General features: G+C 39.9%; 1 protein-coding gene across 1 annotated transcript; it reads left to right on the top strand.

Moving 5' to 3' along the window:
* Positions 1-570: 570 nt before the first annotated feature.
* On the top strand, positions 571-9,877 carry TMEM33 (transmembrane protein 33). The gene is made up of 8 exons (XM_035554337.2): positions 571-666; positions 751-815; positions 1,881-1,975; positions 2,399-2,586; positions 3,544-3,611; positions 4,414-4,547; positions 6,417-6,500; positions 8,064-9,877. The coding sequence occupies exons 2-8, from the start codon at positions 759-761 to the stop codon at positions 8,191-8,193; spliced, it is 756 nt and encodes a 251-aa protein (XP_035410230.1). The 5' UTR covers positions 571-666; positions 751-758; the 3' UTR covers positions 8,194-9,877.
* Positions 9,878-10,958: the final 1,081 nt, after the last annotated feature.

Below are 10,958 nucleotides of genomic sequence, written 5' to 3'. Positions count from 1 at the left end.
GGCAGCCCGTTCCAGTGCCTGACTGCTCTTTCTGAGAAGAAATGTCTCCTCATTTCCAACCTGAACCTCCCCTGGCACAACTTGAGGCCATCCCTCTATGGACCACACAGGGTGGAGAAACGAACGCCAGGCCTGGTGGGAACAGGCGGCTGACGGAATGGCACGGCTGCGCTGTGTGACACAGGGACACGCAGGAGACGTGACCCTTGAGGAGGAGGGTGAGAGGGAGAACCCACACGCCCATCCCATGTTAGTGTGAGGCGATGAACGCCTGCTGCTGTGCTGGTGTCACGGATGTGGGGATGTCACCGGATGTGGGGATGTCACTGCGTGGGCCTTAGCAGCTCGATGCCACCACCACCACGTAGTGTAGGCCTGTGGTGACATCTCGCCATGTTGTGCTTGGGGCACTGCCTGTGTCTCTGTGGGGACACCCGCCCCACCCAGCCCCACAGGGAGGCGCAGGGCGTGTGAGGGGGTACACATGGCGACGGCCACAGCCCCCCCACCTCATAGCAGCGCCTTGTGACGTCACGAGGCGGGCAGCGTGACGTCACGGGGCCTACATTCCCCGGCAGCCCGCTGGAAGTGACATCAGGCCGCATCCGGGGGAGGGCCGCGACGGGACGGGCGGCGTGCGGGGAGCGCTCGGCTGTGGCCATCGCGGTGGGTCCCGGGCGGGCGGCGGCGGGGCCGGGGGCCGAGCCCTGAGCCCTGAGCGCCGCGTCTGAGGCGCTTCTCTCCCCGCAGGCGCGGCCATGGCGGACTCCACGCAGAACGGGCCCATGCAAGGCGGAGCCGGCGGCGGGGCCGTGGTAAGCAGCAGCCCCCGGCCCGGGCACGGCAGGCCGCGGGGCAGGCCCGGCCCCGGCCCCCTCTGTGGGCTGCCTCGGTGGGAGCGCGCTGGTGGCGTGCGGCTGCTCGGGGGTGGCCGGGTTTAAGCTCGCCTCGTGTGGAAGTGGCTGCGTGGTTGGTGTGCGAGGCGGTGCGGGACGATAGGTGCAGCTGCAGTTGGGGTTAATTTGTGGTCGTCTGCCTAAAAGGGGCTGGCTTCCCAAGCTGGCTCACGTTTGGGAGGGGTTTCCTGGTGTGAATGGGGAGCTCCTGGCAAACTCAAGCACAAAATGAAGCACGCAAAAGGTGGAAGCAGTGAAGCAGTGATAGGCGAGCTGGGAGGAACGCAGGTGGAAAAAAGGCGACGTTTTGACACTTTTCTTAGGCGTGTAATTGCTTCAATATGCTATTTTTCATTAGGGCCCTTCTGGTACTGGGACCATCTAAAGGCGTGAAGAGGACTGTGGTTAGAAGAGCTTAACAAGAGAGCTTCTACGTTATTGAGAGCTCTTGTTTTTTTTGAAGCCAGGATTATGTAGCTTAAAACGCTGCCATTGCTTCTGATGTAGTTATGCTAATTTTAAGTCACTCCATCTTTTTTCCTCTCTGTAAGGAGGGTGGTGTTTCTAGGCCCAGTTGCATGAAGTGCGTATTTATAATGAGCCTTGGAGCAACAGATACAGGAGTCAGTCAGGCTTAAAGACCTTGCATGATAAGTTTTTGAAGTTGACTGCTCAGTGAGGTTGGTATGTATAGAAGCCCTACCTCCATGGAAGATCTTAACGCAGTATTTTGTTGTAGAATGCAAAGGAGCCTTTTGATTCTGAGGTGGCCTAATTATTTTTTATCTGGTTAGTAAAGTTGTATAAATCAAATATCACACAGGATGAAAATAAGCCCTTTGCTTCAAGCTACAATTTGATTCAAGGTTGTTGAAAGAGTTGCAACTTAACACTGAAGGAAGAATGTTCAATATATGCAAATATCGAAATCCTATCTTCTGTGGGAGTTGGTTTTCTTTATCATTTTGTTTTCTTCTAATGTAGCAATTTCTGATGGCTAACAAGCTGGATACAGCAATGTGGATTTCCCGCTTGTTCACGGTTTACTGCTCTGCTTTATTTGTCCTGCCTCTTCTAGGGTATGTATTTTAATATTGAAAAACAATATTTAAAAATTCACCAAGTAAACGTGCTCCATTTGCATAGAGTGGTTTTCATGTAAGGATAAATTTATATTTAGTTTACTGGGTTGGTTTATAAGTACAGCTTTTGTTAAAGATTGGCTTAAAACACTTGTTGATGTGTTTAGAAAATGTGTTGAAGAATTATAAAGTATTTGCCACGTTTTTTTTTTTGTGTAGTTAACAGAATTGAGTTATTTTAGCTTTGGCATTGTCAGGAAGTCAGTATTATCAATTTTTGAGTTTATTTTCTTACTAGTTCTTATGTACGATAATAGAAGTACTTCAGGTATTGTGCAATTGTGATGCAATTCTCAAGGGTGAAAGACTTCTGAGCAGGGGCTTGGTTCTTATGGTAACATCTCCTCTGATGATTTGCAGGTTGCATGAAGCAGCAAGCTTCTATCAGCGTGCCTTGCTGGCAAATGCTTTTACTAGTGCTCTCCGACTACACCAAAGGCTCCCGCACTTTCAGCTTAGCAGGGCATTTCTGGCCCAGGCTTTGCTGGAGGACAGCTGCCACTACCTGTTGTACTCTCTGATCTTTGTGAATTCCTACCCTGTTACAAGTATCCTTTGCTTGTGTCATCCTGGTAATGTTTTTAAATATCTTAAAAACTGGATTCTTTTCATCACCTGTTCTGTGATTTGGGAAAACTAATTTAAACTAGAATGTTTGCTTTTCATAGAACATACTCCATGTAAAATAGGAGAGGCTTGTGTTGTTGATCCATATTCAGGTTAATCACCTCTGTAACTAGTGCACTAGGAGCCAGCAGTTTGACTTCTAGTATTTTCTTTTCCTGAGACTTAAGTTCAGTATATTTTATGACTAGTCTCACATGATCCTTTAAGAGAAGTTGATAGCTTTCGTTTATTACCAGTACAGGGTTCATGTACAACTCTTTACTACAAGTAGGGCATGTAAAGATGCAATTTTTCCATAATAGGTCTTTCAGATACATTATTAGGCAGATGAAGTCTGCAAAAAGGACTTACTCCTGTGGCTCTTCAAAGCTGACATTTAAGAAGTAGCTCTTCTTTGTGCCTTTTTGTATGTGTACGCTTAATGTCCTACTCTGGCAGAGGAATGGCTGTGTTCTTGCTTTCTAAGATCTGAACTGCTGGCAGCTGCGTGTTCTTTAGTGATGAAATGCATTTTACAGCCTCTGTTTATAAAAATGTGACTACATATATATGATAGATTTTAAGTAGTAGCCTTACGTGTCTTTCTTGTAGAAAGAATACAGTTCAATGGAAACGCACGGTGTATAATAGTGCAAGCTGTACTTTCGCATATGTGCATACACAGTGATTTTAAAGCTGATAAAAATGCATAGCAAAGAAAAGATGTAAGAAGAAAAAGGCACAGCTATAAATACAGTCTTAGACATAGACATGTCTTAATCAAGTATTACTCATTCCAACCAACCTCTTACAAGGAGCCATCACTTGTGTGTTAGCATAATATTGTGGAGAAATTATGCACTTCTGCAGCCTTTAATTTTCCTTATCGCTTGCTTCAGTGAGTATTTTCCCAGTTCTGCTATTCTCTTTGCTTCACGCTGCCACATACACAAAGAAGGTTCTTGATGTAAGTATGATATGATGTATAATTAATACTGTTGGTGTGTTTGGGGCTTACAAGCAGGTTTGAGAGTTGTAGTTATGGTTTCCTTCAGCTCTTTTAGAGGAGTTAGTGAAATTGCAGTATGGAATCTCAGCACAGAATTTGAAAAGTCTTCTGGTTTGTTTTTCTCCTTCTGCTATGACTTGATAATAATATACTGGAGTTGATGCTAATTATTTTTCTTCAAATGGTTTTCTTTGAAGGAAGCAACTACTGTGTAACAGTGGAGTCTAAACTTCTGAATGTCTTTTCAGGGTAAACTATATGCTATGAAGTTGAGTGTTCTGTATCAGTTGTAAAGTACCAAACTTCAGGGTGAGGCTAGGAAGCTCAGTAGTATTTGTCAGGTGAACCTGCTGCTCAGTATTCAGTCTTCAACAGCTTTATTTAACTCCAACCTCCAGTTTTCCTTACTAGGCCATATTGCTGCCATAGGCACTTCATCCTAGTGGACAGAATAAGAACAAGGCTGGTGGCTAGCTCGATGTAGTTGAACCTAAAACGGGTGGATGAGGGATTTGCAATGCTTTACGTTTTTAATTGAACTTCATGCTGCTACGATTGCTGAGATTGTTAATGATTATCCTAATAGGGGTTCTATGCCGTCAGTGGTTTTCTTTGCAATACTAATCTCAATCCCTTTAAAGGATCTAGGCTTAAAATGCTGAAATGAGTCATAAATGGTAAATGTTAATATTTTGATTTCTTCTGCTAGAGAAGATCAGTATAACTTGTATGTTTTCTGGCACTTTTTTCTTCTTTAAAGGCACGAGGTTCAAATAGTCTGCCCTTTCTGAGAAATCTTTTAGAGAAACTGAATGCTAATCAGCAGAATATTCTAAAATTCATTGCTTGCAATGAAATTTTTCTGATGCCAGCTACAGTTTTTATGCTCTTCAGGTAAGAATCATCATAAATACTTTTAGATTTAGAAACTTTCTACACAAGTATATTTTGCAGTGAATTCTCTGTGGGTTACAAGGATCTCAGTTTGTGGTATATCTGATCAAGGCTTGAACTTAGTTTATTTGATTCTTTGATGTTGCAGTGGATGCACTGTGAAATCAAACAGCACTCATTCTGATATAGATGGGCATGGAAAAAAAAAAACCTCAGTTTCATAGCATGAGTGACATTGTTGGATTGAATCCCAGCTTTTCCACATCTATAACTTAAGCTTACCTATGTAGTTCAGTAAGTATAATTTTGGTCAGTGTAATAGAATATTGATCCTCAGCCTCACTGAAGGTGTCTGTTTACTCTTATTTTTGGTTATTGGATCCCAGAAGTTTAAGTGGCGTAGAATTTCATTGTACTAGAAGCATACAAGCAGGAGTGGGTTATGTCTTCTCCCATGTTACTTCTCACCAGAGACCTTTGCCTCTTTCTAATTCATTATTTTTGCCCGCTGTGTCTATGTGCAGCCTGTTGAATTCATTTTAGGGCTCTTAAGATTGCAACTTCAGTAGGATTCCAACATGTACAAAGATATAATGACCTGAAAATCACTGAAGTTTGAGTTACTGCCATTTAATATTTGGAGAGTGATTAATGCCCTTTGTTCTATGCATGCCATAGCACAGTGAGAGCATTTGTCCTGAGTGGTCTCAAAGGCAGTCGAAGGGAGGCTTTATTTTCCTGGAAGTTGACAGAAACATAATTTGTCTGTGTCTTATGATATGTCAGCTGAACCCTTCAGTGCTTCAGCCCTGATGGATTCTATTTCACTTTAAGGCAACTTACCAACTGACAGATACTTGAGTGTTTAGATACTGGATACAAAGAGTGCTTTACAATTTTGGGGAGATCTGTTTGTTTTTTTCTCTATGGAGAATTTAGCATGTGAAGTGTAGCTACTTGATAAGCTATGTAGTAGATACTGAAGCTTTTAAGAGATCATATACCAAGTGTTAAAATAGTATAAAGGTTAAATGCAACTATAGTGAAAGTTTGTTCTTCAAACTGCTAAGCATATTAAATTGCTGGTAAATATTATACAGATGAAACACTTCTCCCCTGCCCTCATAGCCCATTTCCCTTTTCACTTTGTTTTTTATATTCTGGCTAAAGATACTGTTCATATTTGAAGGAGCTAGCTACTGGTGCTGTGATGTAGTGTACAATTTGACGCAGAATTTTAATATTACGTTATATAAAGAAGCTTCAGTCAATTAAACTCAAGGTATTTCTGTATTTTGTGAATGGTTTGTAGTACTGTCACATGCATGGAACAGCAACTTTGTAAGGTATAAAGACCTCATTTCAGAGTAACTAAAGCAGTTTGATATGTTTAACTTTTATATCTCAAAACATATAGTTTCCATTGTTTTCTGAATTCTTAAAAAAAAAAAAAAAAAAAAAAAGAGTATAAATATGGTCCAGACTCTAAAAGTGCTATGCTTAGGGCTGGAAGAGCTCACTGTAACAGGACTACTGCTGTCAGCCAATGTCCATGCTTGTCCAGCATGAGTTTTCTTAATACTAGACTGGCCTCACTGTCACTTTGGTTAGTCTTAGTCACCAGAAGTGAGGTGGATAGAACATTTAAATATAAAACAAATGTGAAAACTGTAATACTTCATTTCTATAAGTCTTTTGCCTTTGTAAAGGAACGGTTATGTGTGTATTTTGTTGTCAGATCTAGATTGTCTGAATAAATATGGCCCTAGCCAGGCTTTTTTGCGGTGAAATAGTTTTCTTGCTTTTATTATGGGAAATCCTGACCTTTTTAAAACCGGTATTAAGCTCTGCCTCTCTGTTCTCTTTCAGTGGTCAGGGGAGTCTGCTCCAGCCATTCATTTACTATAGGTTTCTAACATTACGCTACTCCTCTCGGCGAAATCCATACTGTCGGTAAGCATTAAATTGATTTTGGAAGTTAGTATTTAACGGGGTAGTGTTCAGGCATTCAGAAGTTTTTCTTTCTGTGATAGATGCATAACTCTTTAATAGTAAATGTGCAAATGGTAACTGTAGAATATAGAATATGCCTTGGATAGCTTTAAAAAAAAAAAAGCCAAAACCCTACCACACCTGATTCAAGGTCATGCTTATTTTATGTAGCTGAACTTTTCTGGAGTGTAGTACCATCATTGAATAGGAGTTTTCAGAACATGCTTGCATAATTAAAACTGTGCTTTGGGAGAAGAAAGTTTGGAAGAAGGAAGTCTTTTTCATTGTTCTGCAACCACTTATCAGACAGACATCCTTATTTTTAGGTTCCATGCCTATCTAGGACTAACCATACGTGAGAACAGATGCTTACAAACTTGTTTGATATACATCAACTGAAGAAATAAAAGATCTTAAACACATATGATCTAAAACATGTTAATTACCTCCTTTAGATTTGTAAATTAGCTTTATTATAATTGAAATAAAGCCTTATTGATTAGCATTGGCTTGACCAGCTTCCATTGCCTTTAACTTCGAAACTCTGAATATATCTGAGGATTTGCTCAGGTCAGTGCTTTCTTGGGATTTTTCTCATGATGAGCTTTGCATAATGTAAGATTTCATGAATGTACTTTTCTAGTCTGATCGCTGCCTGATTAGAAAAAGGCTTGATAAAGTAGCAAGGAAGCAGCTTTGGCTGCTGTGGTATGCCAAGACAGGTCTGAGAATCATAAGCTTGATTGCCTCCTATTGCCTACTATTTTGTAAGAAATCAATTGTTCACTCTTATGTGTATTTTTTAACAAGTCTATGAACGTAAGTTATGCACTAAGAATAACTTCATAGAATCAGAGAATGTTTTGGCTTGTAAGAGACCTTTAAGGATCATCTTGTTTCAACCTCCCTGCTGGGGCAGGGACACCTCCCACCAGACTAGGTTGCCCAAAGAAGCTGTTCTCCCAGTTGTTTTGATGGTATTTCTGTAGTTTTAAGTGAGGATAGTGTTACAAGTTTTATTTTTCAGGTCCGTCCCTTTAAGAGTTGATTCTAGAGTGCAGGGTTCTTGCGTTTTCGTGAGAAGCAGCACTAACACACCACTTCCATTGCCTCCCAAATTCTTATGGTACTTCTGAAAAAGCACCACTCTTCTCTCCTGCCTTCCCCCAGTGTGGCTGTTTTTTTTTTTTTTTTTTCCTTGAATGTGGGATTTTATTTTTCTGCTGTTTCCATGTCCTCCAATGGAAGTGGCTGAGTTAAAGTTGATTTAAAATATTAATGTTTAAGGGACAAGAATTCTGAAGCTCTTGCAAGATGCTGCAACACTGAGTTGATGTTTAGAACTCGCTGACTAGCAGTGATGTGTTTTTTTCTAAATAAATTTAAAATAAGTGACTGTAGTCACTTATTTAGATAAATTAGAGTTAGAGTTCAGATTAGATTTAGTCATTTAGATATTAGTTCTGGTGAATGCTATAGCATTTTAATACTATGTTTAAGTATGACTAAATCTCTTTGTTTCAGGACTCTGTTCACCGAGCTGAGAATTGTTGTTGAACACCTAATAATGAAGCCCTCATGCCCTGTTTTTGTAAGAAGACTGTGTCTCAGCAGCATTTCCTTTATAAGCAGATTGGCACCAACTGCTGCATAGCTGAATTTCAGACACTCATCTATTGTGAACATTATGAGCAGCTGGCACTTCTGCTGATGATTATAAATTCCTGGTTTTACACTGATTTTACTCCAGGCTGTATAAAAACGTGTATATGCTTTTCTTGGAGATAATATAAAATTTAGCATATCAAAAGCAAGTCATGGAAACTTAAAATTACTGTGCTATATTGCTAATTGGTGTGTGTGGGGGAAGTAGCTGCATTATATCTAAAACATGCCCAGTCTTACAGAGTTGTTTTCTAGAAATCATGAGTTGTTGGACATTGATTAAAAATTTTTAAGTCTGCTTCGTAGGTTTATGTTGACTGGAAGCATTGCTACAGTAGGATGTCTCCAGTAGGTAGCACTGGTGCACGTACCTATGCAGTACACTTTGGACAGTATTCTTCTGCTTACTAAAAATATCTGTAGAATTACTTTGTCTAAATTACTATATTCGGTGTAAAAATATGGCCCACTTTGAATTTAACAAAATGAGTTAAAGACCATCACGCTGGCATAGTTAACGCTCTTTCTGAAGGAGAGCCTATTTCTGTTAATGTTACTTAAAGATAACCCTTCCAAGCTTTTACTTTGTGGTACTTTTGCATTAGGTTGTTGGGAGAAATCTCAAGATTCTGACCATGGAAAACTCAGCTCTCTTGTCATAACAAGATGTTTTACCAAGCCAAATTGCTGACCTGGAGGCTTTTCAGACAAAGATGTAATGCTTAAACTTTTAACCATCTCTTAAGTGAACTAATCAATGTAAATGTAGTAACTTTTGGAGAATCATTGCGGATGTGTTCTTGTGTCTACACAAATGTGAGACTGTGGTAATTCAAGCATGTCTACTCTTTAGAAAATTAATCTGTAGCTAGCTCTATATAAATTGTTCTTCCAGTTTCTGAGACTTACCATGATGGGAAATTTGCATAAAGGATTGCACCTATTCAGGCAGCTATTGAAACAAATGGCTGTGGGATTTTTTGGCCTAAATCCATTTTATGATGCTGCCTTCAGATCAGTCATAAGTACAGAAGTGAATATTAAATTGAGTGCTGATTATGCATTCACCCAACAGCTGGAAGGTAGGTCATGGAAAAAGAATATTATCTGTCCAAATACAATGCCTTTCCATAAATCCAAGGCAAAGTATTTGCCTAATCTTCTGTAGCTTATGTTAATATTCTAATTACATACAGTTAAATGGGATTCATTGGCCTTTTGTAAAAATAGTAAAGTACTGTGCTTCACTATTCTCCCTTGGTCGGAGGAGTCTTACATGAAACACTTCTGCAAACAGTCTTGACGCAAAGTATTTTTCTGTAACTATTGAGTTATCTTTTGTGATGTGGATATCGTTCAGCCTTTTCAGTTGTATTAGTGTGCTAGTTCAGAGATGTGTATTTATACCCTTATTTCATTTTTTGCTCAACCTCTTGGTACTGATAAAGACCTGTTTTTTGGTAATTGAATATGATACTCTTTGAATTTTCATCTTGCTCTCTGAACATGATTAGCTATTTACAGAACACTTGCATACTGCAGAAGCAATTGCATGCAGTACTGCTCTACAGCTGCTAAGACTTGCAACAAGTTTCACTATATGTATATCCTGTAACTTGAGGATTTTATAAAAACTAAATTTTCTACTACAAATAAAGGAGTGTTAAATGTAATTTGCTATGCTCTTCAAGCTTATTTTCTGTTTAACAGAACATGTTGATACTTGAACCTGGAAGTTGAGCAGAATGCAGTCCCGTGTGTATGTGGATGTGTTCTTATTCCTGCCTGGGCTCCTGACATGAGACATAGTCAGCATCTTGTGCACCTCTAAATCATCTTATCGGAAATTTTTGCCTTCTAAAATGCAAAACTTTATGACACTTTATTTCAAAACTTAACCTATGAATAAGCACTGTAGTAATGGTATCCGAACAGAAATCTAGACCTATTTCTGACCATTTCAACTCTTCAGCACTGTTCTAGAGCCTCTTTCATGTTACATAATATGTTTGAGTGGTGACATCGGGTTCCGTTCAGCCCTCTGCTGATTTTTAAATTGGTTGTCTAAGATGGTCCCCCATACTGGGGATGGAAGGCAAATAAATGCTTTGTTAATTTCTGTAAGGAGAGTGACATGTTTCATCTGAGCCAGTTCTTGTGGTCTAAGACTGCTGTTACAAGTGTGGTCTACTGTTCCTTTAACTGTATGCAATCACTATTAAATTAGTGTAAATTGGATATGATGTATTGCAACTGTAACTGAAGGATGTTAAGTCAGATCCAACTCTGAATGGGCAAGGATGTTTAAAAGGAATAAGTGAATGAGATTGCAGTAGGTAGAGAGTTGGAAGACAGAGTCATGAAGTAAGAGTTTAAATGTGGATATGGAATCTTTTGTGCAGTTTTTCTTTAAGTAGTACTAAAAATGGACTGAGGAGGAATATTTTCATAAATGGAAGCTGATTTGTCTAGTATTATATTATTGGCTTTGCCAAGAGCTGCTTGACAAAATTGAGGCCTGGATTTTGCTTGTGGCCTGGTAAAACTTACCTGACTGATGTGCCACAAAAATATGGAACAATGGGATAAGAAGAACTTAAAAGCAGAATAAATTGGGCGACTGACCTGCACTCTGCATCAACTTTGATTTTATTTACTGTAGTCTTATGCTGCCTAAGTGATAAGACCAAGTTTTCTCAATGCTAGCAAAAACATGCTGTCCTTGTGCCTGTTTCATTATAACTGTGACTGTTT

This window comes from Cygnus atratus, chromosome 4 (assembly GCF_013377495.2).
Source record: "Cygnus atratus isolate AKBS03 ecotype Queensland, Australia chromosome 4, CAtr_DNAZoo_HiC_assembly, whole genome shotgun sequence".
Lineage (NCBI taxonomy): Eukaryota > Metazoa > Chordata > Aves > Anseriformes > Anatidae > Cygnus > Cygnus atratus.
Note: the sequence above shows the minus strand (reverse complement) of the source record. Positions and strands in the feature narration are given on the sequence as shown.

Excerpts from the sequence above, each read along its gene's own strand:
- TMEM33 (XM_035554337.2), top strand. The coding sequence starts at position 759 with ATGGCGGACTCCACGCAGAACGGGCCCATGCAAGGCGGAGCCGGCGGC. Across the intron at positions 1,976-2,398 it reads TTTGTCCTGCCTCTTCTAGG|GTTGCATGAAGCAGCAAGCT; the intron begins GTATGTATTTTA and ends GATGATTTGCAG. Across the intron at positions 6,501-8,063 it reads CGGCGAAATCCATACTGTCG|GACTCTGTTCACCGAGCTGA; the intron begins GTAAGCATTAAA and ends TCTTTGTTTCAG.